The sequence below is a fragment of the Stegodyphus dumicola genome, chromosome 8 (genome assembly GCF_044657685.1).
Source record: "Stegodyphus dumicola isolate Sdum_Otavi_A_Nest chromosome 8, ASM4465768v1".
NCBI classification, from domain to species: Eukaryota; Metazoa; Arthropoda; class Arachnida; order Araneae; family Eresidae; genus Stegodyphus; species Stegodyphus dumicola.
Genome location: NC_140775.1, coordinates 190268817 through 190296373, shown reverse-complemented (window position 1 = coordinate 190296373; position 27557 = coordinate 190268817). Strand labels below are relative to the sequence as shown.

Here is a 27557-nt window from a genome sequence, read left to right as displayed (position 1 = left end):
AATGGAGTTCATCGAATGGACTGTCCTGCCCACAGTCCAGACCTGAACCCTATCGAGAACCTCTGGGACGAGTTGCATCGCCGAATTCAGGGGTGCACTACCCGTGCAAAATCGGTGAAGAAACTTCTATGTCTTCTCCAAGCCGAGTGGAAGAAAATACCACTAGCTGTCATATAAAGACTTGTGGAAAGTATGGCCCAGAGGGTCCACGCTGTAATTACCTCTCGTGGAGGCTCTACCAACTATTGATTTTGAGTAAAGTTAGTTTTGCTTTTCTATCACAGGTGTCCAAATACTTATTGGTAGTCAGTGTATTTTAATGGATACACCGCATACTTTACAAAAATTATAAGAAATATAGAAAACAAATTTATAGTCTAATTGTATCTAAATTCCTTTATCGAAAAATATTAAAAACAATATTCTTTCACCGTTGCCACGCAACGAAATCGAAAAGTATCTATTCAGATCGGAGTAGCTCTTAGATTAAATGTAGTATTACTCGTAAATATAGATATAGTATTACTTAATTTATAAAATGAAATTACAGTTTTCGATGTAATTGACTCTATAACTACCTTTTGGAAAAGGGAAATCAAGCGATCATAGATATTTTTTCTATTATCTATTAATATTATTATTTCGGAATAAATCGAATTGTAATGAATTTCTATCCAAAATTTCTGTTGAAAATATATATTAAATTGCATTAGTCTAGGTAATCTACCTATGTCCTAATATCACCTAATATCACTTTTCTAGAAATGTATATGGTGAATAATGAAATCAACTAAAATTTTAAATACTTAAATTTCTGAACCGGATGGATTTTGAAAGGAGAAAACAACCCGGAAGTACAGTCAGATGGTCTTCCACACTTCTCCTACCACAACCTCTCGAGAGGATTTCGGCTCACCTGCATTTTGATTGCCTCCTTGCCGCGCAGATAGTAGATGCTTACAAATATCCATATCTTCTCCATAGTTCGAACCCGTGCTCTTCGGTATAGTCTTCTGGCCCTTCTGTTTAGTAATCGTCACTTATCACTGTTCCATACTGGGTAATTTTCTTCTCTCAAAGATCAGAATTACAGCTACATTGACTACATTTTATAATGATAAAGAAATATGCATTTAAATTTGCGCTGAAGTGTCAGTCATGAGCATTAGCTGCCTAGGATATAAGGCTGCAATAGCTGTTGAAGAAATATGTATTTAGAAGAAAAGTAGGGTTGGGCCTATGAACATTCTTTAGCATTAACGTTAACGTTACTTAATTTACACGCTTCGTAGAAGTAACTGAGAAAAATATGACAGGTGCATTGCGAGAGATAAAGAATTTAATGCAATATCATTTTAAATCTCGAAATGCATATAGCATCCATAGCTTGAAACTGATTTTCACCCCACTTAATATTCACCAATACGGACAAACGGTTATACACCAAATTTTACAACATGCCTCGAATTTGCAATACATATCTGAATTATGTGAAATTAATTAAATAATTTGTTTCTGAAATTTTCTTAACGCATTCACTTTTGTTTTCATTTTGGACACTGGAATGAAATATTTAAATTTAAAATAAGTTTTTTGCCCTTCCTTTGTGATGGCACCAGCGAAGTATTGCTGGCCACCCAAAATGCAACACCAAGAAAGACAAGAGATATCATAACAAAATTTATTTAGTAGATAACACGTTGACCAAGTATCAAATGATTAAATTTATAATTCTGGGAAGTGTGGTTCCTTCCAGAATCAGTAGCCAGAGTAGCCGCCATTGTTGGAGATCACCGCTGCCACACGCCTCGGCATTGATTCAAAGAGACTTTGGATGTGTTCTTGGGGTACAGCAGACCAAGCAGCTTTCACACGTTGCCAAAGTTGTTCTGGTGTGGCAGCTTGCGATGTAATCTGGGTAAATCGTTCAGCAACCATGGATCACATGTTTCCTACCGGCGAAAGATCCGGACAGCGAGCCGGCCAGGGAAGCAATTCAATCTGGCGATTGACGAAGAACCCTTGGACAATGCGTGCCACGTGTGGTCGCGCATTAACCTGTTGAAATATGGCTGTGGGCAAGCCCTGAAGTTAAGGAAGGACAATTGGCTCCAACACCTCGGAGATGTAGCGCTGGCTGTTTAGAGTACCGGCAAAGCGTATTAGAGGAGTGCAATAGGGATATCCAATACCGCCCCATACCATAATACCCGGTGCAGGACCAGTGGGGCGGTGCATAACGCAGCTGTTCAGCATCCTCTCCACGTTGTCTCCAAACTCGAATCCGACCACCGTGGTGTTGCAGACAGAAGCGTGACTCGTCAGTAAAGACAATTTCATTCCATTCTACCCTCCACAGCCGTCTTTCATCGCAAGATTGGCGGTAGAGACGTCTGTGGTTCTGCGTCAAGGGTAGACGAAGCAATGGACGCCTTGCGGACAGTCTGCTGTAAACGGCGTCGAATGATACGCGCAGACACTGGATGTTGCGTTACAGACTGAATGTGATGGTTCGTGATATGACTGAGCGATCCGTGAATGTCATGCGCACAATGTTCCTGTCATCACGTGAAGTGGTGCACTGAGGTGGATGCGATTGAACACGTCGGTCCGTTGTACCCTCCTGCATCCAACGATCACATATCCGCATTACAGTTGTTTGGTTTCGTCCAACACGACTACCGATTTCCCTGAAAGGTAATCCACACTCTCGGTAGGCCACTATCCTTCCTCTGTCGAACTCGCATACTTGATCAAACGATGATCGCTGTAAGCCTTAAATAGCGCTTTGAAGCGGCGACACGGGCGCGCGTGATTTGCGTCTGCGCTGAAATTCTAATCATTTGCATATCTCACCTCCGCTAATGCATGTTGTACATTTCACGTTACTTGCCTACTTCCTTCAGGGTGTAGCATTTATGGTGGCCAGCAGTGTATTTGTTCTTTCGTGGAGGCAATGACGATTTCTATGGCAGATTTATAAATTCAAGCAGCCAACGTTAAAGTTTGATAATTTTGTTATTATATATTACAGCAAACCTCTCATGGCCACAAACTCCGTGAAAACAACCGCCTGTGAATGCTATAGGTTCCTAATTACGTAAAATTAATCCATAATACTTCAGAACTTATTAGAATTGTCTTTCGATTTGAAATAGTATGATAAATTCCTAGGAATTTTAAATAACATTTTTACGTACTCTTTACATGAAGAGAAAATACAACTTGCGCGTTCAAATAAACTGCACCACTTGCGGGTAATAAAGTTTGCCACCCGGACGGTATAGTGGTTAGGGGAGCCAGACTGCGATACCGAAAGGGCTGGTTCGAATCCCGGAGAAGGCGTGGATGTATAATTGTCTGTCCTTACATAGGAGATTATGGTGGCTAATTATTAGGTGCCTCCACAATAAAATGGCCATCACTTCTGGCCATACGAGTGGCCAGTGCCATTATAGGCAAGTGCCCGCCATTGGAAAAAAAAGTTTGAAATTAAAGGTACCGTAGTGGTGTTCCCAAAGACTGCACAAAGTGGGCCAGTATTTTAAATTTCGCGTATTAAAGACAGCTAGTAGAATCGCTAAAGCCGAAATATTCACTGACAGAGCCTAAACTGTAGGCGATAATTATTTATTTAAAACATTAACAACCGTGGACTTAAAAACTTTCAATCAAATCTAATCAATCAATTCTCCTGCGGAGACTGGGAAACGAAAAGTTGTAGTAAAAGTTTAAATCATAATAATCGGTTAATTAACATACATATGTTACGGTGAAACACCGAAATCTGGAGGATGTCGACTTTCACCAGTGAATGTCAACATTCCCATAGTCTCTTGGTGTACGTCCGAAATATTTTCCAAATACTCTTATTTACACTTACACCGGATGACACTTATACCTCTTATTTACACTTACACCGGTCGACGTACTAATGGTGAATGTTGAACATATAACAATATTATATTTTCTTCTCCGTCATTCAGTCGCGAATAAACGCACTTGCGACTTGAAATAAGAACTTAAGAACATGAGAACCTAAAACACACAATACATTCAAAATGAGAAAGGAAAATAATGGAAGTTAAAAACTTACTTAATTATACAGTACGTTCTAAATGAGAAAATAAAATAACAGTAATAAAACACTTACTAAATTATGTGATTCAAATCTTATTTATTGCAACAACTTAAACTATTATGGCACTTTGTGACCTCTCTTTTCGACTTTCAGCGGAGCATATCTGTGATTGTCGACATACACCGGTGAGGGTCCGAATATACAAGAATGTAGTGAAATATTCGGTCTTTCACCGACGTATTTGGTGAATGTTGATATTCTCCGGTGAAAGTCGACATTCTCCAATTTCGGTCTTTCACGGTAAGATATACACTTCAAAGTGACCAATATTTTGGAAATATAAAAGAAACCTCATGCAAGGTCAAAATTTATCATCTTAGCAAAAGATCAGAGTTATCTGGAGTTATAATTTCTTTTACAGTGTAGTTGTATCTTAATCAAGTTGATAGAACATCAATCTGTTTTTGTTTCGCTTAAAGATTAAATTGAAAGTGCTTATTTTTGGGAGAGGACGTCAGCGAAAATCGAATTCTTAAACTATCACTTGAGGAGCCTGCGTGCAAACGTTTTATCCTTTGAGGCTCCAACATAGCAACGCCTTATCAGTTACATAATAGAATTTTGAAAACGCCTTGAGGATATCGAGAGAGCGTATACATTGTATTAACGAAGATATAGCCGCACTTGAGATCAAAGGGTTATGGGCTATACCAAAGGACGACTTTCGTCACTTAAGAGTGGGTGTGCGGATTTCTTGTTTAAAAAAATTATTCTATTTTTTTTATTATTTGAAAAATATATTATTTGGTGTTTGCTCTTGTATTGTTTTGTTTATATATTTTTAGTCCAAAGGGATTTGAATCCCGAAGGACTATTAGTTTCGTTTTGGCATTTTGCGTCGGACTCATAAATGTCGGTTCACTTTTCAAACTGTTGCCACAAAATGTTAGAGTCCTGCATTATATTTGAAGAAATTAAATAATGAAAAATCTGCATAAATGTATGTATATTTCTCGTATTGTGATAAAACAACGGTACATAGAGTCATCGAATTTTGAATAACGTAATCCTCCAACGAATATGAGCATGTGGAAGACCAAATTTGAAATTTGAAATTTGTTTTATGATCGATTTCCTATTTTTTAAAACTTTGACGAATTTTTGATTAACAAACTCAAGGATTTCAAAGCGAGCAATGGCAACGTTGTGCAGAAAAAACATTTTTATCTCCAGCGCGTGAGTCTCTGTATCGGAAATTCTAAAGATATGCTCGTTTTAAAACTATTTTGCGATATTGCTGTTGCACTGGATCTTATGGTTTAAGTGCGAGGAACATGCTATTTAATAAAGAAAGGTAACACACAAAATGTTAAAAAACGCCCCTTTGGACGTAATTTAAAATCTGAAACATTTCAGATTTTCTATTTATTTTTTTATTTATTTGCAAATGTAATATTTATTTTGACAATTTTATTCTCGATTAATTTTTTATAACTGTATTCGTTTAATTATTATAACTAATTCAGTCTAATGAATCCTCTTAGAGCAAAGGAAAATCTGTGTTTTGGTCCATTTCTTATATTTCTTGGCATTAAATATGAATACCTGGAGTGAATTTGTATTGCAAGAGCTTGATCAACATCGTAAAACAAAAATGCATAATCCATACAATGTGAAGCAGCGTGTGTGTTCCATAATTTTAGAAAAATAAGGAATTTTCTGATTTAATCACACCGTTTTAGAACTATTTCGGGACAGCTTAACTAATATTTAAAATGTAAAGGGTATTTTTCTAAATATTCGATCTGATCGCATTTTTACCTGAACGATAATTCTGCTTCGCGTCGCCAAAACGATTTACTAATATTCCATTTCCGATTAGTAATATTTCTTATTTTACACTTAGGAAAGTTTTACATCTTGCATCTCACAGCGATAGTTTGAAAGAAGAATTAATTTAGAAGTAGCAGACAGTATTTCTTGTTTCGAATAACAAATTGTTGCCAGAAAGTTTTGTTCAAAGACTTTTGTTTTCTTAAAATTCTTTATCGATATCGCTCTAAAAGTGCTTGAACAGACTCTGTATATTATAGATAAACGTGTAACTTTCAAACTAAAAAAAAATTAAACAGCGCATCAACATGTGTTTAATAACATTCCACGATAGTTTAAAAAAGAAAGTTTTTAATACCTTTCAGGAAGAATAACGAATATGCTTTCAATAATGTTTATGTCTTAGTATAAAATTATATTTAGGGGTATCAGAAACCCCTATACCGACAATGTTAAATTGGCCATTTTCGATGTACCTTTTCTCAAACTCTGCTGTAGATACAAGCTTGAAATTTTTTCTGTAATTAAAGTATACCTATCTGATTATACTGAAATGAGCTTTTGAAGCATTTTGAATTTTAGAGTAAATTGCAGAATATTTTGTTAGGCATAATAAAATTTAGCACTTTTCTCACACAAAAAAATTAAATTTTTTTTTTCTAAGTTTATTTCAAAAACCTCATTTCAGTAAATATTAGGGAATCTAATAAATAAGCCATAAAAAGTTTAGATACGCGTGAGCAGTAGTTCCTGAGAAAAGGTACATCGAGTATAAAAATATCACGTTTGGAGAAAAACGCGTTTTTATGTAAAAATCCTCATTGATCAAAGCAGTAGATGACAAATTAAAATTAGATTTTTTTACAGTTCTAATTTTCATAGAGATTAAAGAATGGTATTTTTAGAAAGCTAAAAGTGTAGAGAATTTGAAAATGCCAAAATCCGAAATCACAATTTTTTGAAGATTTTGGGGTTCCAACACCCCTTTAACTAGTGTATCGTTCTAATATCTATACACATCCTTCTAATACATTTCCCAGAATTCAGAAAACACAACAACGTGTAAGTGCAGTTTTTTTCCTCATATGTATTGATACGTTACGCGTTCGTCTTTAATTACCATAGGTTTACAATGCTGTAGAGAAACATTGTTCCGTTCTTGTACAGGTTCGGGGATTTGGAGTGATTTATGACGACACTTGATGAAGTATCAAAACACAATTTATTAGCCAGTGTCAATCAGGAAAATTCCAAACACACGCTTACAGTCGTCGTAAACGTTAAGTACGTTGAAACAATCAGCAATCACAGCCTTCAGACTATCAAGCTACAGCGGTGGAGGTAGCTTCACGGCAAAGCACCAGAGTACAGATCCCGACTCGGTTCGGTCGTTCTCGGAACTCTACATACTCTCGAAACTCTCCACGCTGCAACTCGCGAAGCACTCGACGATAAGCAGGTGAGTACAGCTCCCGACTCGGTTCGATCGTTCTCGGAACTTTACGTACTCTCGAGACTCTCCACGCTTTAACTCGCGAAGCACTCGACAATAAGCAGTAGAGTATAGCTCCCTACTCGGTTCGATCGTTCTCGGAAATCTGCGTACTCTCTCTCCACGCTGCAACTCGCGATGCACTCGACGATAAGCAGTAGAGTACAGCTCCCGACTCGGTTCGATCGTTCTCCGAACTCTACGTACTCTCGAGACTCTCCACGCTGGAACTCGCGATGGACTCGACGACACACGAGCACAGCTCCCGACTCTTCGGTTCAGTCGTTCCCGGAGCTCAACACGCTCTCTCGACGATGCATTAACCGCGATACATTAACAGATTCCTTCGGTGCACTCGACAACCCACTCGGCACTCGCTGCCCGGCTGTCAACTCGACCGACTCCGCAGGGATTGACTCGCCAGACGAGACAGCAGCTCAATACTAACTAACTCGCACTCTAGACGAGGGAGGCGCACACACACTCTGAGACGCACTAACTGACTGCGGGCCAGCAGGATTTATATAGCTTTCGGCCTGTGTTCGGGAACATTCTGGGCTAAACCGGTAAGAATTCGTTCCAGAAGGTTCTCCAACCGTCCATGGTATATCGCCAATTTTGTCGCCAAAAGTGGCAACCCTGCCCTCCTTTGCCATTTATGGCGAACCTAAAACTGCTTAGCGGGGAAGCCATCTTCCCGCGCCTGTACATTTCGTAACAACAGTTAAAATGGTTTCACCGAATGCTTTTAGAATCAATCTTTATCATCAACTAGATCATATTTCTTGTGTAAGTTTCTTTATATATATTCGTAAATCAGTTCAATGCTTGATGGTTAATACATATTTTGTTTGCAGGTTCTGTTAATGAAATCTGGACATTCAAGATGATTTCTGATTATATTCAAGGCGTTTTAAATGCATCTCCTCACTCACTGACTATCACTGTGATAGCTTTGTTATTAGGCTTCATCTACTACATCACGAGGGACAGAGGGTTACCACCAGGTCCCGCTGGAGTGCCAGTATTGGGTATTTATCCATTTTTGAAGGGCGATAATTTGCATCTGCAGCTGGATAAATACGTAAAGAAATATGGAGACATCTGCAGCTTCCGAGTGGCTGGTAAGCTGTTTATCAGCTTGGGAAGTCTGAAGGTCATACGCGAAGCCCATGTTACTAATTCGGAGTCCTTTGGCGGCAGATACACCGATCTCCACACGCTGAGTGCTTTATTTGGTGATGGTAATTATACTCTAGGCTTCTCATCTTCTTGCTTTGCATATTTCACAAAAGTAAAATTTGAAATATATATGTAAATCTTGACAAATACAAACTCTTAGAGTGCAGACATATATCTGGATTACTTCCGCAGTTCATCACTTAAAAAAAAAAAATCTGATGTGTACACCACATCACTTCCTTGTACGGAATATTAAATTGTACGCATTCTTGCTTGACACTCTGGCGCTAAGTTCACTTAACAGCGTTACATCTCGTTCATTTTATAACTCAGAATGCACAAAAATTATATCATCTGAAGAATCATCTGATCGTTGCCACATGTTTTATCCAAATATTATAATAAATCTAAAAGATATCTAAAAGAAATTAAACAAACAACAACAACAAAAAAGAAACAGTTTTTCACAAACCATTCAGTATTTCTCATTGACTTAATTCAGTTCTCAATTTGCGATAAGCTAAAAATACATACAACTCAAAATATCTATATTAAAAATTACAAAGTAAATCTTAAACACTTATTTCCTCTAATAAATTCCAGAATGGATTAAGCATGATTTAATTCACAGTAATAAAAGAAGGCGTTATCCTTTTTTGTTACACAGCTTAGTTTCTGTAGATTGGCAACAAATCCACTATTCTGCTAAGTTTAAAATATGTGGTTGCTATGGTAAAATAATTACGCTTAGCTGCACTTAAACAACTTTTAAATTGTTCATAATTCTACTAATCTTGCATGCAGATTTACTAAAGGCATAAAAACCTTAACCGGAAGATAAGAACAACATAATTCAATAATTTTTAAAGCAAAAAAATGCAAAATTTACCAACATAGAAGAATAAAGAAATTGAGATCAGTGAGTGGAGTAACAGAGTGGATATATATATATATAAATATATTTATACACGTTTGGTGCGCCGATTGCAAGCAAAACACGAGGTGCACATTTGCATGTTATAGCAGTCCTATATTCAAAATTTCAACGTTCTGAGGCTACACGTTTTTGAGTTATGCGAGATACATACATACATACGTACAGACGCCACGGGAAAAAAAAATTCTGATCAGTACACCACATGACTTCCTTGTACGGAATATTAAATTATACGCATTTTTTCTTGTATTTCGTTTAAACTTATTGCATTGAATTAAACCTACTTCGTCGACATCGCATAAACCACAAAAGAATAAATGCATTCTTTAAAATTCACTCTATTTGTTTACCATAGCGATACTCTGGCGCTAGGTTCACTTAACAGTATTATATTTCGTTCATATTATAACTCAGAATGCACAAAATATATATCATTTAAAGAATTATCTAATCGTTGCCACATATTCTATTCAAATACTATAATAAAGCTAGAACGATGTATAAAAGAAATTAAGGAAACAAAACAAAAAAGGAAACAGTTTTTCACAAACGATTCAGTATTTCTCATTCAATTAATTCAGTTCTCAATTCACAACAAGGCAAAAATACATAAAACCCCAAAATATCTCTATTAAAAATTACGAAGTAAATCTTAAGTACTTATTTCCTCGAAAAAATTCCAGAAAGGATTAAGCATGATTTAATGCGGAATTATAAATGAAGGCGTTATCTTTGTTGTTGCGAAGCTACGTTTCTCTAGATTGGCAACAAATCCACTACACTGCTGGTTCAGATGTAAACAAGCAATGGCCGCCATCAAAAAAATTATTAGGCTTAGCGGCACTTAAACAACTTTAAAATTGCTGATAATTCTAAAAATGTTACATAGAGATTTACTAAATGCATAAAAACCTTAACCGGAAGATAAGAACAACATAATTCAATAATTTTTAAAGCAAAAAATGTACAATTTACAAACACATAAGAGTAAAGAAACTGAGATCACTGAGCCGGGTAACAAAGTGGATATATATATAAATATATTTATATACGTTTGACGCGGCCGATTGCAACCAAAATACGATGTGCATATCTACATGTTATAGCAGTCCTATATACAAAATTTCAACGTTCTGAGGTTACTCGTTTTTGAGTTATGCGAGATACGTACGTACATACGTTCGTACAAACGCTACGAAAAATTCTCTTCAGAATTCATTTTAAAGCAGTTTTATAATTTTTTGGAGGAGAAGAGTCTTTTATTCTGTCCTTACGTACAGATATCACGCAAATACAGCGTTAAATTGCATTCGAAAGCGGTCAAAATAAATATTTTCGTTGAAATATGCTGTCTGAAACTTTTCGCGATTACAATGCTTCCTTTTTTCTTCTTACAAGAAAAAACTCTTCAGAAACCATTTTAAATCAATTTTATAATTCTTTGGGGGGGGGGAAAGTGTCCTTACATACAGATGTCATGCAAAAACATCGTTAAAGTTCATTCGATAGCGGTCGAAATGGATACGTTTCGTTGAAATATGATACCCGAAATGTTTCGCGATTACAATACTTCCTTTTTACTTCGTACAAGCAGGGATGTCAACGCCAAGCAGGGTTGTCAAATGCGCGCGTAGACGGTTTGTTGTAAAAGAGTATATTATTACGGCAACACGGCCGACTTTTTGCAGACTACCACTTATGAATGAGCAAATTAAAATAGTTAAGATAACGTGGATATTCATAACCCCGTTCCACAGATACTCACTAGGCAAGAGTTTACTATGCGGCTACGATTCCTGGGTGTTGTAGCTGCCTAGATGCTTTTAGACTTTGCCAGTCTCGTGGCGCCATCTGCAATTGGTGTTGTGAACTAGTTGCCCCTGGTTTACTCGGATAGATAGTAATTGCGGTGTTTGCCTATAGAGGGTGAACGTCATTGTTCTTGGATAATGATGTTCTGTCGAATATGGACTCAGGAACATCAGTATGGTAGCTTGATCTCTAAAACGGTAGGATCAAAAGCAGCTATCTACTGTCTGTCTACGAGAAGCCCGCCACAGTGTCTGGAGGGTGGCGGTCGCTATAGCAACAGGGCTAGTATATTTCAAATAGGAACGAAACAAATGGTGCTTTATTGTTATTTTGGTTTTGGCTACTGTTTGTTGAGGGGAAAAGAGTTTATCACTCGTCTTGAAGACACCCCTAGGCAAAATCTCGCTCGTTTCTACGGCAACAGACAACTGCAGACTAACTGGCAAGTGCTTTTCTTATGATAGACAGACTGTATGAAGCGAGCTATTTTAGCGATATCTTTCCTGCTCGGCGAGTGCAACGCTCTAACTACTTAGTTATTTTTTTGTTTGTTTGTTTTACATTCTTAACTAATGAGGAACTATTTCTTAAACTACCGTAAACTGCTTCGTAAAAATTTATTTCGGATGTTGATGTTGAACAGAAATAGGTATGGAGATTTCTTTTAATTCTTATGATCTACATATTTTTTTTTTAATTTTAAAAATGTTTTCAGCTCTTTGAGAAACTCTACAAAGTATTAGATTGTAATATGCAGTTTTTAATTGTAATATTTTTAGTAAATTTTTAAGCCATTCACAAATCAACTCAAATTATTTACGCCTGGAATTCTGGAAATTTAGGCAATGTTTAGATAATATTGTCTATTAATAAATTATTGAATTTGATAATATTTCATTGTTAATGTTACTTCCTGTCCGATTATATCTTATGTATGATCACGGATGAATATCACGGATCATGTCTTGAAATATCTTTACAGGTGTCCTCTTTAGCAACGGGGAAGCATGGAGGACTCTTCGAAAATTCTTTCTTAATGCCTTCAAAGACATTGGTTTGAAAACCATGAAAGAGAATGTGACAGGACCAGTGTACGATACCATCGATTCCACCATCAGAGATCTGCATAGGCTGAAGGGAAAACCTGTGGATATAGTTGAGATGGTGAATGCCCAATTCCTGAACACAGCGCGTTGCACATTCTTCGGGGAAGATGGCATCTCCATAGAGCAGTATCGTAAATATCTTGAACATTACGCGATTGCGGCTGAAAGTTTACTTAAAACTAACGCTCTTCTTTATGGAACTATACCAAAGTAAGTAAAGTATTAGTTTCTCGCTAGTAAATTTTGGTTTAAAATCGCCTTCTTAGCAAATGGCTTTAAAGGTTTATACTATGTTTATACGTATATGTTACCGTGAAAGACCGAAATTGGAGAATGTCGACTTTCACCGGAGAATGTCAACATTCACCAAATAAGTCGGTGAAAGATCGAATATTTCTTTACATTCTTGTACATTCGGACCCTCACCGGTGTATGTCGACAATCACAGATATGCTCTGGTGTAGGTCGAAAAGAGAGGAGTGTATGTACACGCTGCCATTCCAAAAGGAAGTGTTCCACAAATAAATGCAGTTGTAAAAGCAACGGCCTCTTCTGCAATTCAAAGTGTCATAATAGTTTAAATTTTTGCGGTAAATAAGATTTGAATCACATAATTTGGTAAGTTTATAACTTCTATTATTTTCCTTTCTTATTTTGAATGTACTGTGTGTTTTAAGTTCTTATATTCTTAAGTTCTTATTCTGAGTCTCAAGTGCGTTTTTTCGCGAATGAATTACGGAGAAGGAAATATAATATTCTTATAGGTTCAACATTCACCATTAGTACATGGTGAATGTCGACATTCACCGGTGTAAGTCAGAAATAAGAGTATTTGGAAAATATTTCGGACATACACCAAGCGACTGTGTGAATGTTGACATTCACCGGTGAAAGTCGACATTCTCCAGATTTCGGTGTTTCACCGTAACATATACATAAAAATCATTATGTGGAGTTAATTTTTGCAATCGTCGGTTGGTATGTATTTTAAGAAGTGAAAAGAGATCTGGAGCATCCTAAGCAGGAAGAGATAAGAAATAATTGACTCTTGAATGCTTCGAAGTAATGAATATAGAGCTTCATAACAATGATTCAGGGATGTCATTTTGTTATCAAAACTCGAGAAATCACATATTTATTATATGTACATTTTTTTGCTTTTCGACAAAAAAGCAAGAATAAAACTTAAAAATCTGAAAGCTTTCAGATTTTAAATTACGTCGAAAGAGGCGTTTTTTAACGTTTTGTGTGTTACCCTTATGTATTAAATATCATATTCTACGTACTCAAACTATAAAATTCAGTTCAGAAGTCAAACAACAAAAATCAGCGTTATATTTACCAAATTTTCACAGGACTAGTTTCGATGGTTTTACCGAACCACCATCTTCAGCTGCAAAACCGCAAATGAACCAGATAGGAAATAATGATTAGATAAGATAAAAAAGCCTGGACAAGAATAAGCAAGTGGCGCCATCTGTTGGTAAAACCAGAACTAAAACATAATTTTTTTAAAGCCGAAGGCAAATTTGGATTGGAATTAGGATCGTTAACTAGAACAGAAAGATTTTTATGAATGTGAAATGCCTCTAGAAAATCCAGTTCTCCAATGGAAGATATTTTTTGAATAATTTTGGCAGCAGAATAACTGAAAGTGTGGTTTTCGGACCAACAATGTTGAGCAACAGAAGACTTCTGTGTTTCCTTTTTTCTAACATATGCCTCATGTTCCTTGACGCGAAATTTTAAGGCTCTCTTAGTTTGGCCAGTGTAAATTAAACCACACTGGCAAGGAATCCTATAAATACCCCAGGAATTCATATCCGGAATGGGGTCCTTGAGTATGGAACTCGGAATTTTATTGATGGGAGAATAAACAACCCGAAAATTAAATTTGTGCAAAATATGTGCAACTTTATAGCTAATTGATGGAAAGAAGGGAATGACAACAGAATTTTTATAATCTCCTAAAACAAGAGTGTGCCTTTTATTGTGTTGAGATGAGAATTTTTTAACTGCTTGATTAATAATGTTGGGTGGAAAGCCCCTGTCAATAGCTATTGCTTTTAAATAATTTAGTTCTTCATCAAGGGCTAGTTTGGAGGAGCAAACTTGAAGAGCACGGAAAACATAGGAATAAAATGAAGCTAACTTTTGTTTAGTCGGATGACATGATTTAAAGTGTGGTGGAAGGCAAACCGATGAAGGTTTACGGTAAACCGTAGTACTGAAGTTGGATGTGTTACGTGTGACCAGAATGTCGAGAAACGGAAGCGAATTGCAAGTCTCAAGTTCAAAAGTGAACTGAATAGCAGGATCAATAGAATTCATTGTTGAAAGAACTTTATTTAAATCATCTTTATTACCTTCAAACAGAGTAAAAGTATCGTCTACGTAGCGGAACCATGCCGGGAAGTTTAAAGTTTCAAACAATTTTGATTCATAATAATGCATGTAGATATCAGCCAGGATGGGACTGAGGGGGTTTCCCATGGCTAATCCCTCAGTTTGCTTGTAATATTTATTTTGGAAAACAAAATGTGTTTGTTTCAAACAGAGTTGAGTGAGAGAAATTAGCTCATCAATTTCGATGCAAGAGAAATGAAATTCGCGAAGTCTGGTTTCTAGACATCTTAATGCACCCTCCACTGGGACATTGGTGAATAATGATTTTACATCAAAAGAAACCATGAGTAAATTACTAGGAGAAATGTTTTTAACTTTTTTTACAAACTCTATTGAATTTTTTATGGTGTAAATGTTATTGTCTAATAGAATTGAAAATCTAGAAACTAAATATTTAGCTAATGGATACGAGGCAGTACCTAAATTTGATACAATAGGACGGAAAGGAATACCACTTTTATGAATTTTGGGAAGAGCATATAATCTGGCACAATTCGCAACAGATGGGATAAGTGAATGTTTTAAGTTGCCTGAAATGATTTGCGAAGATTTGATCGCAGTTTTTATTTTTGACAAGTCCGAAGGTGAAGGATCTTTAGGGATCGGATTATATGGTCCTTCGTTTAAGAGTTTAGTGACACCATCGATGTAAGTGTTCCTATCCATGACGACTATCTGGCCACCTCCGTGTGGCCACCACTGTTTTCCGTGCTCTTCAAGTTTGCTCCTCCAAACTAGCCCTTGATGAAGAACTAAATTATTTAAAAGCAATAGCTATTTACAGGGGCTTTCCACCCAACATTATTAATCAAGCAGTTAAAAAATTCTCATCTCAACACACTAAAAGGCACACTCTTGTTTTAGGAGATTATAAAAATTCTGTTGTCATTCCCTTCTTTCCATCAATTAGCTATAAAGTTGCACATATTTTGCAGAAATTTAACTTTCGGGTTGTTTATTCTCCCATCAATAAAATTCCGAGTTCCATACTCAAGGACCCCATTCCGGATATGAATTCCTGGGGTATTTATAGGATTCCTTGCCAGTGTGGTTTAATTTACATTGGCCAAACTAAGAGAGCCTTAAAATTTCGCGTCAAGGAACATGAGGCATATGTTAGAAAAAAGGAAACACAGAAGTCTTCTGTTGCTCCACATTGTTGGTCCGAAAACCACACTTTCAGTTTTTCTGCTGCCAAAATTATTCAAAAAATATCTTCCATTGGAGAACTGGATTTTCTAGAGGCATTTCACATTCATAAAAATCTTTCTGTTCTAGTTAACGATCCTAATTCCAATCCAAATTTGCCTTCGGCCTTTAAAGAAATTATGTTTTAGTTCTGGTTTTACCAACAGATGGCGCCACTTGCTTATTCTTGTCCAGGCTTTCTTATCTTATCTAATCATTATTTCCTATCTGGTTCATTTGCGGTTTTGCAGCTGAAGATGGTGGTTCGGTAAAACCATCGAAACTAGTCCTGTGAAAATTTGGTAAATATAACGCTGATTTTTGTTGTTTGACTTCTGAATTGGTATTTATTCGGCGTGTTATTGTGTCTTAATTATAAAATTCAGTTCAACAGCAGTATTGCAAAATAATTTTCAACTGAGCATATCTTCAGAATTTCTGATGCAGAATCTCCCGTGCAGGAGATAAAAATGAATTTTTTTTTTTCGTACAGTGTTGCCATGGCTCGCTTTGAAATAGTTTAGTTTGTTAATCATAAATTCGTTCAACGAATTTTTGATATATAGTATAGTGCATAGTGAATAATATAGTGTATTGTATATATAGTATAGTGTATAGTATATAGTATAGTGTATAGTATAGTATGATAGTGTTACAAAATATGAAGTCGATAATAAAACAAATTTCAAATTGAAAGTAGGGCTTCCACATGCCCATATTCTATGGAAGATTACGTTATTCAAATTTTGATGACACTAGGTACAGTTGTTTTATCACATTGTGAGAAATATGCATTGTAATGTCCCCCTCCTTTGAAGAACACTTGGTCACCCGCCCTAAAAAAAGGGACCGAGAACCCTCTTCTCCGGCCGGAAGAGGGAAGCGGACTTTACCCCTGGTCGCAGATATCAGAAGAATTAAGAATAACAGAATGGAATCAGAAGAGAATCTGGAATCAGAAGAGATTAAGATGTGCAAGAGAAAAGAACGGACGCTCGATTGCGCGCTGTACTTTAGTGAAAATGTATTTCAAAGTTTTTCTAAAATGTAATCTGTACATAGGTGTATATATAAGTAAATATTTAGTCTAGATTTGAACAGGACTTGTTTATTTGACGAAGTTACGACTATGGTACAACATACATTCATGCAGATTCTTCACTATTTAATTTCTTTAAATATAATACAGGGCGATAATATCGGGTGGTAACAATCTGAAAAGTGAAACAACGCTTATCATGAATCGGCGTAAAATGCTAAAACGAAATTAATAGGCCTTCTGGACAAATTACCCCTTTGGACTGATTGTACGATCAGCCAAGAAAACGTTTTCTCATTCGCAGTTTGCATCAAAAATCGTAATAATCCCCTAATTGCTTTCAGTTTATGAATCGTATCAGAACAACTCTTTACCTAGCCCACAAATTTGCAACTGCTGATAGTCGTCAAATATAGTTGTATCTCGGTATACGTCATCAGTTTTTTTCTTATTGTTTGGTCTAATACCAGACTAGATGTATACGAAGCGAACTTTTCCATCAAGAAATAAAGGGAAAATAATTAATTAATCCTTCTTATAAGTATACCCGACTGTTGTTATTATAATATTGCTTAAGAGGACTCATACACCTTAAAACCCATAATCTTCGAATATGTGACTGGTTCAAGAATTGGGATAACTAATTTATTTTAAAAGCAATTACTTCCAACTTTTTACAGCTGACTACATAATATAGCTGCTTTCTGAAATAGTTATCAGAAAGTTTGTGTTGCCACAAATATTTTTATAATTTAATCCGCTTTGTGACAAAATTTTTCGTCATGTTTCCACCTTGCGCGCGCAGTTTAAAACATTCTGTTGCATAATTTTATTCCATATTTAATATGTAGCTTTTATATAACATTTGAAAACTACTGTTAACCAAAAATTCTAAGAATTTCATCTTAAATTTTTATTTTATTTGGAGTTGAGTTTATAAAATGTATTTTGTTAAAAAAAATCTGCAATGTTTTCGTGCATAAAATTTTTTAATATTAAAATGTTCATCATATTTTTGGTTCAGTTAGAAGATAGTGCCTATATAAAGAATACCGTCTAATTTCAAGTATGTACCGTTAGCCATTTTTAAAATATCATGCGCGCATGGTGGAAATATGACGAAACATTTTGTCACAAAGCGGATTAAAATAATGGTGTGGTGTATTTAATTATGGCAAAGCACACTAGAGCTATCTGCCTAAGGGAGGGATGCCTTCGTGGAGGACTTTCTAAAGGAAACTGGCTCGTATACACGTTACACATGGGGAAAACCACGAAAACACCCATGCAGCCAGCCCGTTCGCGGATTCGAACCTCGGACCGAACTACCAGTGTTCAGCGACTGGTGGGTGAAAACATGGCAAAAACGTTTCTTACAAAGCGGATTAAATTACAAAAATATTTGTGGCAACACAAACTTTCTGGTTACTAGTTCCCAAAGCAGCTATATTATGTAGTCAGCTGTAAAAAGTTGGAAGTAATTGCTTTTAAAATAAATAAAATATCCCAATTCTTGCACCAGTCACATATTCGAAGATCATAAAGGGTTTAAGGTGTATAAGCCCCCTTAATATTAAGATACAAATGCGGTGGGGATAATATACAGAAGGTTTCAAAATTATCGTTCAGAAATGTGCATGGAGGTCCGGAACACAATAATATGCAAACATCATATAGGAACGGACGCGAATTTCCGACGTGTAAGAGGGCGGTGAATGTCGATGAAGTATGGCCGTTATGAAGCAATTGTTGACTGTTGACTGGAGAGGAAAACATCATTATTCTGCCAAGAGGTTGGGTGGTATTATCGCGAGTTCTCGCAACTCTAATATTAGGAGATGCACTATATTGTAAGGTACTGTGGTTCAGAACATAACTGCATAATTTACGTAATGATTACATTATTTCGGGTACTCGTATTACTTTATCGCAGAACATGCACTTAGAACAAACAGTACACATTACAAACACATTTTTAAAAAGCAATTCTTTACTGAACAAACTTTACTGAATTTTACAGACGTATTTTGTTGGGACTTCGAAATACAGTTGCAGTGCACAGGATTAAACTCGTAAAAAAACAAATTGAGTGAATATTAAATTATTACTCTAGACACTATTTTTATTGGTAAAAAATTAGATAAATAAAATTTAAAATAAATAAAATTTTAAAAGGAAAATTATATAACGAGGCATAGGTCAGGTCCGAGTTTTGCAAGCTTATAGATAATTTGGTGGGTTATAGCCACCAGATGACTTTGTTTCACCATAAATCTGAAGAAAGTTTGGTTATTATTACTAAGGATTTTAAAGTAGTGTTCTCTAGTAAGTGGGCAAATGGCAAGGTAATGGTTTGAGATAGAAATTTTTCAAAGGAACAGAGGTCGGTGTTGCTGATGCCGTGTCTAGGATGAAGCTACAAAAGGCGTTATGTTTGTTGTATGAATGAGTGTGCGGAAGTACGAATCGCTACTCGAATGCGAGGCAATGAATTGGTCCCGTTGGATCCATTCCATATTCCATTCCAGGCCATCTCGTGCCCCCAGCTGTTTTCTTTTCTTGGGGTTACATGAAACGCTTCGTGTATGAAACCCTTGATGCCTTCATCTCTTCGCGAAGGACACAGCTGACCCTAGTCTTTGATGACACTAAGGCCAGCTAGAGAGATGATATTATAATTACAAAGAACCGTCTCTTAAGTTACAACCCATGGTTCTAAATAATTTAGATCTTTCGTGGAAGTGGTCGTTGTAGAGAATTGTCAATACCGATATTTATATATGTTCTCACAAATACTGGTCACTTTTAGAGATGATCTCTATGACAGGGTTCACTGTACTTTCATTAGTATTACTACAATTTTATATTTAGTGTACAGTCGCTTTTCGACTGTCTTATATATACTAAAATTGGATCAGACTTTCCAATGTTTTAATTTTCTTATGTCTAATAAGTTTCTATTTCAGTTTGCTCTTTGCCTCCAAACAAATATATTTCTACCTTTTCAGGTATTTCATCTTTCCCTTCAATTCTGATTATCATGCATCCGTTGCCAGCCAGAAGCAGATGGAAGCTATCTTACTCCAAGTCATAGACCAGCACGAGAAGACTTTGGATGAAAATCACAACCGGAACATAATCGATGCTTATTTGAAAGAACGAAATGAGCGACGGCGGAAGGGCGATCCCACTGCTGAGCACTTCACAAGTATTATAGCACTTATATTTGGTTTTTTGCAGAAGTCAACTTTCTGTTCATTTCTATCTTATATGTCTTATCTCATCCCGATATTACCTTATGAAAATTTTACTACAAGAGGTAAAGTTTAGAAGTAGGACGTAATCTTAACCAGGAGCTTAGTTGCAAGCTATCCCAAATAGTGCCTTCAGTTGCAGAAACCACTTGCATATTAGGGAACAGGGCCGTTCCTTGGCCACTGGCTACCCGTGTACTTTCCTAAAATTGCCGACTCCCAAATTTAAAAAAAAGTGCTCAGCGATTAACACATACCCACTGAGTACTTACATATGATAAATTGTATAAAAAGTGCTTACATCTGTCAAGTACTTACAGAGAAGTTAATGAATTTAAAATATTACACGTGGTGTCTTCAGAGTCCGGCCGTCCTTGATTTTGGTCGCCCGCATACTTTTACGCGCTGCACCCTCGTCTAGGAACGACCCTGACTAGGAATGTAGACCTACTGAGAGTTTGGCATAGTTAGATAAATGCTAGAAAGGGAGCTACAGGGTGCGGCAGCGTTCATAGTAGGATATTAAAAACACACCACAAGGCAGTAATAGTAATTTATTTATTATCTTCTGTCAATTAATAGTTAAAGGTATGCCATTTACTAATGTGTAAGTCGTTGTCCATTGCGTGGATTACTTTTTGAATATGATGCCCCCTCTGCACAACACATTCATCTAGGCGGCGTTGGAAGCTTGCCATAACTCGGCGTAACGTATTCCCTGGAACATTGCCGACGGCAGTTCGGATGCGATCCTTCAACTGAGGAATGGTGGCAGAAACGTGTTCGGAAAACTTCCTGCTTCAGGTGGCCCCAAAGGAAAAAGTCTGCACATGAAAGATCAGGTGAGCGAGGCGGCCAGGAAATGTCACCAAAACGGGAAATTACTCTACCTGGAAATGTCTGTCGCAATGGTTCGTCCATCTGGAACTTTCCCATGACGTCCCAAGTTGAAATGTTGCCGAAATAGACGCTGGGCAGCAATAACAGAGTAGTTATTCTTGAAATAACTTTAAGCAGCAATGGCACGATGCTGTGCACTCCACCGATCCATATCACTGTCACACTCGAAATGGCAGCTCATTAGTACACGAATGCGGCACGAGCTGGCGCGTATTCATGGAGTACGTTATTGTACTGCGTAAGTCAAATTACGCTATGAAGTGCGACTCTGTATTATTTCCACTCTTCGATCTCAAAGTGGTTATGGATCTTAGCAAGGTTACTATGCTACTACAAGGTTTACCCTTCTTCCCCAAGGATAACCATTGTGGTGAAGGTCGACGTCCTTAACTCTAAAGTCTCAGCAGCTAGATAATGGACTTGGTGTTGGAAAGAGAGTGTTTAGACCTTGAAGAGCAAAACCTTGTCTCTGTGCTAACTTGAATCTGAGTAAGCTCTGAATGTTTCAGTTACATCTGTAGCACGCCTGTGAATAGGTGCTCTCGAAGTCGAAGAGAGGTTCTATAATTTAATCTGTTCTTATTTGTGTTGCTCATGCTTACTTTTCTGACGTAGTCAGCTGAAGCCCACGAAATTCCTCGTGGCAAGGAGCGCTAGATTATTTCTGCCGTTGGCAACAGCCCTTGAGCACATTTCAGGTGACAGTGCGATTTAGCTGAGTTCTGCCCCAATTTTGATGGAGAGTACCCCGGGGGGGACGGGTCTTAGGGTCTCGCACCCCTATCCTCTTCCATCGAAGCACACGAAAGGTCTTTAGGCTTGTCGCATATTTAGAGTACCACCATGCCGCCCCAACAATATGCATTTACAAACATCTGTGCTTTCTCCTGGATTTGAACCCGGGCCCTTTGGCACGGCAGTCAACGATTGTGAACACTCTACCAGTTGAATGGAATTTTTAATTGTATTACCCACAAGTTATAACTAATAAAGTTTTGTACTAGTTTCTACTTAGCATCTTAGCACTTAAACGGTCTTGGAATTGATAACTCTCCAGTCGTTAGACTTCACTTCCTAGACTGAGCCCATAGGTTTGTGGACAAGAAGCGTCTAGTTAATTCACCGTCCTAGAAAGTTATAATATGTGTTCAAAATAATCTTTACTGAAGATAGTATTACAATAATCTTCCCCGAAGACAGTATTACAGAAGTGCGTTGTCAATTATAGTAAATATTTGTGCTTATTAGCCTAGAAGGGCTGTTAGTCTCGAAATACAATTTATTATATATTTATTTATTATTATATATTTAAGGGAAATTTTTCTTTGTACACCTATATTATGTCTTGCCGTATTATATTATTAAGTTTATTAAATTTAATGATTTTGTTTACTATTGCATACCTCTGGCTGTCAAAGTTTTACAGAAAAAAAACCTTTTTCAATTAAACACATCTTTTGTAATTTCTGTATTTGGAAGGGTTTTTCTCAGTGTGTTAATTATGTGTATTGTATGCATATAATAGTGTTACAGTAAAAAAAGTAGGCCATTAACGCTTAAAAGACAGTGCTCGAAAAATTGTTCAAAACTGCAGTATCTCAAAAAACGGCTGCTATCGAAATATCGGCCAGACCTGAATTTGATTTTATATTAAAACTCGATTTCTTGCAATATCACAAACACAAAATAGTTTTCTGGTTGCAATTTTCTAATTTCGACTACGCGTAATGTATGCTTTGCTCATGCGCGCGTTGAAAGAAATGTTAAACAAATAAATATTAAGCCTTTTTTTGTAAATTTTGATACCCAGTTTCATATTTTTGATTGTATAATTTCTGCATGCCATCTTACCAGATTTAAATTGATGATCTATAATCCGGAAAAACCTCTAATCCCGACGAGTGCGGATTACAGACTTTGTACTGTAGTACCTCTTATTTAGAAAATAGTGAAAAAATTAGAAAGTAAAAATTTAATAAAGTAAACAAATAAATATTAAGCTTTTTTAAAAAGAATTTGATTTCCTTTAGATCATAATTAATCTTTATTTCATGAATTACGGTTTCATATTTTTAATTGTATAATTTCTGCATGCCATCTTACCCGATTCAAATTGATGATCTATAATCCGGAATAGCCGAAGTCCCTACGAGTCCAGATTACAGACTTTGTACTGTAGTACCTCTTATTCAAAAAATAGTGAAGAAAGTAGAAAGTAAAAATTTTAACCAGTATTCCTGTAACTGCTTGCCAGCAATAAGCAACGCGTAGAAGAATCTAGAAAAAAATACTTTGGATAAATTAGATTGGTAATGTATTGTAGCAATTCCTTATTTTTACTTAAAATCGATCTCGATTTCTCGAGGGTTCTACGTTTATTGCAAAATTTTATCTTCTATAGTAATGTCTGTTTATGTTTTTTTTTTTTTTTTCAACAGAAAAAGCTTTGGCTGGCTCACTTGCTCAGTTTGCCGGAGACGGTCACCATGCTGTCATGATATTTGTTGGAAGACTGTTTCTGACACTGGTACAGCATCCAGAAGTGCAGGAAAAGATATACCAAGAACTGTTGGATGTTGTTGGCCCTGATAGGAATCCAAGTTTAGAAGATAAAAGCAATTTACCTTATGCGAACGCATTCATGAGCGAACTTTCAAGAACAGCTCAAGTATTAACCTTCTTTCCAAGTCTTTTATGCACAAGTAAGTAAAACTGATCTTCTAGCCTGCAACCTTGCGGCAAACGCAGGGATAATTGGAACTATTCAATTATTCGAAACCACCATACCGTACTCGTTCCTGAATGGAAGATTCGCTGGCCTCGCCAACAAATATCTTTACTGAACAAAAACAATCATTACAAATTCTTCATGATACAATCATCTTGATTACAATAATAATTTCACAAACTTAAAAATTTACAATTAATCCACGCTTTGGATTATAACAAAGTAATATTCGATACAATAAACAAATAATTACAATAAAATATTTTATAATTATTATCACATAATAAGATTGATTAAATCAAACATTTTTAGTCCAAAGGGATTTGAGTTCGGAAGGACTATTGCTTTACGCCTAGTATGCTGACCATTACAACACGAAGGCAAGCTAAGAAGGCGGGAGAAATGCCTTATATACTGCCCCTTCGTAAAGGGCGACTAGGTTTTTAGGGGACCCAATCGCCAAATCCTGGCGGTGAAGAATCATCATTCACCACCTTTTAGTTCGGTCACCACTGTATTGACATTAGGTTATTTCGAAGCAGGAGAGACGATCGAACCCTGGTCTTCTCGAATATGCGTCCGGTAATCTTCCAATTACCTCGCAAAACGAGCGGAAAAGAAAGAGAATGTATCTTATATACTTCCCCCTTTTAAAGGACAAGTGGAGGTGAGGGGACCCAATCGCCCAACCCTGGTGGTGATTTTTAATACGGGCTCCACTTGTAGAGGGCTTTTTTTTTGGGGGGGGAGGTGGAGACGTGAAAAAGATGTGCAATGCTCTCGCCGGGACACGAGCCTTGGCTTCTCGAATACGCGTGATGTACGCTACCAATTATACCACGAATACTTGCGGAAAGGAGGGAGAAAGTAGCTTACGCTTTTGGCACTATGTATAGATATCGTCTATTACGTAAGTACTTTTACCAGGTACTTATCTGTTATCCCGTTGAGCTAACATTTTTTAGTTTCTGTTATATCTTGGCTTATTTGGTTACTTGAAGGCTATCTGACTAAGGGGAGGGATGCCTTCTTAGAGGACTTCCTAAGTAAAACTGGTTTGCACACATGTTACAAATGGAGAAAACTATGAAAACACACATGCAAGCAGTCTGTTAGCGAGATTCGAGCCTCGAACCGAACTACCAGTGTTCAGCGACTTGCCGCTTTGCCACTAATGGACCGGTTTCTGTAATGAAAATAAAACCAGTATTTACGCATCAGATATTGTATTCTGGTGAAACCATATGGCATTTTCCGATTTCTGTTATTTGTGTGGTCGCCGTCCAGGGTTGGGTTTCCTTCAAGGCCATTCCCATTGGCCCCCCCCCACTCGTTTTGATTCTCAGACATTAAGTATAGTTGTATGTTAATTTAAACATAAAAGTATTTGGGCTGTTAATAATTTCTTTTAGAATATTTAAATTTCTAATCTGAAAATGTTTTAAAATTTGTCAATTTTAAATGAAAAGTTCCTAAATCACAGATTTTATTTATGTATTTATTTATTTCAGAGGAAACAAGTTTAAGAGGTTATAGGATTCCCAAAGGATCCATAACTTTGCTCAATTTCTGGTCAGCTCACCATGATCCTGAAATCTTTGAAGATCCGTATAAGTTTGATCCATCGAGATATTTAGCCTCTTCAGGGAAACCTAGAGCAGAACTTCCAGTTACTTTTGGAATAGGTAAAGTTATTTCCATTTCTGTCAGTGTCCCTTAAGCTATTAGCTCTGTTATCTGTCTGTTATAAATCTACTTATGTTCTAATTTCAATCTCTTAAAAAGATCTGATATAAATACCAAATAACTTGCATATATGGCTTTTTAAATTATACACATTTTTTGCTGGCCTTCACTGAAACTTATATCCTGGAATTTCATCAAATATATATTTCTAATTTCAGGCAATTCAGTTCTCGTTCTGCAACAAAGCAAAATTACATAAAAACTCAGAATATCTTCATTAAAAATTGTAAAATACAGATAGAAACTTTAAAAACCGAATATAGTTAAAAATAGTTAAATTTTTTTCAATTATGTTAGAATTTCTACACCAAAACCAGCAATCCGACCAACGAGCAGGAAGACAAAATGTCCAGTACACAAAAATTTAAAGTCAACTTCCGGCCCCACTGGGAAGAAAGATGATGAAGTTGGTGCACTAATTGGCTTCATTTACTATACCAGCAAGAGTTTTAAATGTAAGAAAATAACCACCATGTAAGGCTTAGCTGCGCCTACGCTTTTAAATTGCTGATAATTCTACAACTATTGTATGCATATTAACTAAAGGAATAAAAAGGTTAACCGGAACATAAGAATAACATATTTCAATCACTTTTAAAGTAAGAATAAGAAAAACAGACCTCACCGAGCCAGGTAAGGAGCAGAGCAGACGTTATCACTCACATAAGAACTCGGCAACAAACGTTCCTTAAACATTTTTTGTCCCTCCCACGTCTCATAAACAGTTTCTCAAAAGTTTCACCGCCTGTAATAATTCAAAGTATCCCATCTGCCGATAACGGCATTTCAGAATTTCGAACACACACCCCTTCTGAGTAAGACACAGAAGGCAACACATCCCACTAGAAAGAACGTAAGTTAATTAATGCCTATTCTAGCCTTTTATATCTTCATGTACATTTCACATTCTACTTTCTTATTATATATATTTCAATTTTTCAATTTTATTTGATTTGTTTTTGCAAAGATAGTATTGTTATGTTTCTTAATTTTCTCATGTTTATTTCAATTACTTTGAGTTCCATTTCATAATTGCAATTAAGATAACTACTGTTTATTTTTATAAAAATAGTCTTGAATTAACATGCATAAAAGCAAAGGCGTCGGGGGACATTTACTCAAGTATTTGTAAATTTTACTACATAAATTGCTTTTCACTCAAAATTTATAAAGAGTCTTGTATTAGCGAAAATGCTTCGTTTAGAATGAGTTCTTTGGTACTCTACTTTGGTTATAAATTCCATCATTTCACGGAACTACAATTTTGGCCTAACTTAATTTGCCAGTTTGGCATCATCATTCTTACTTGAGTAAAAGACGAAACACCTTCGCATTTATTAATTATTGTTCATTGAACTGGAGTTGGTTTGTTCCCCTTGAAAAGTCAACTGATTTCCGATCAATAGCGATAATTACTTGTTTGAATTTTTAATCTCTTTTCCAAAGTTTGAAACTTTGTTATTCATTATTTAAATTCAAGTCCCGGTACAACGTTTTTTTTTCATAATTTACATTCAAGTTACTTTAAAAATACAATTTTCGGAATTAAATTTCCTATATCTGGGTTCCCTCTTTTTTGATACTTGTACTAAATTAATATTAGGAGATAATCAATATTTCTTTAGTAAATAAATTATTATTATCTTACTTTGCAGTTATTGCGCAAGTAATAGAAAAACTTGTTTTTGAACTAAGTGAATTTTAGATCATTCAACATATATATATGTGATGTACCAGCTTTTGTCCAGAATAAATAGATTGGTGAAGAGAATATAGATGTAGTCGTAGCTTAAATTATCAGACGATAAGTTTAAAAAGCAGGATCCATTTATTATTGTTCAGGAGAAATAGCA

General features: G+C 36.2%; 1 protein-coding gene across 1 annotated transcript in view; it reads left to right on the top strand.

The window, feature by feature from the left end:
• Positions 1-27557, top strand: part of LOC118184823 (cytochrome P450 2B11-like) — a 32122-nt gene that overhangs the window by 3113 nt on the left and 1452 nt on the right. Inside the window, exons 2-6 of the mRNA XM_035354549.2 lie at positions 8264-8650; positions 12320-12653; positions 20085-20284; positions 23669-23932; positions 25470-25643. Coding sequence (XP_035210440.1) covers positions 8293-8650; positions 12320-12653; positions 20085-20284; positions 23669-23932; positions 25470-25643 — 1330 coding nt within the window. The 5' untranslated portion in view covers positions 8264-8292. The remainder of the gene's footprint in view (positions 1-8263; positions 8651-12319; positions 12654-20084; positions 20285-23668; positions 23933-25469; positions 25644-27557) is intronic.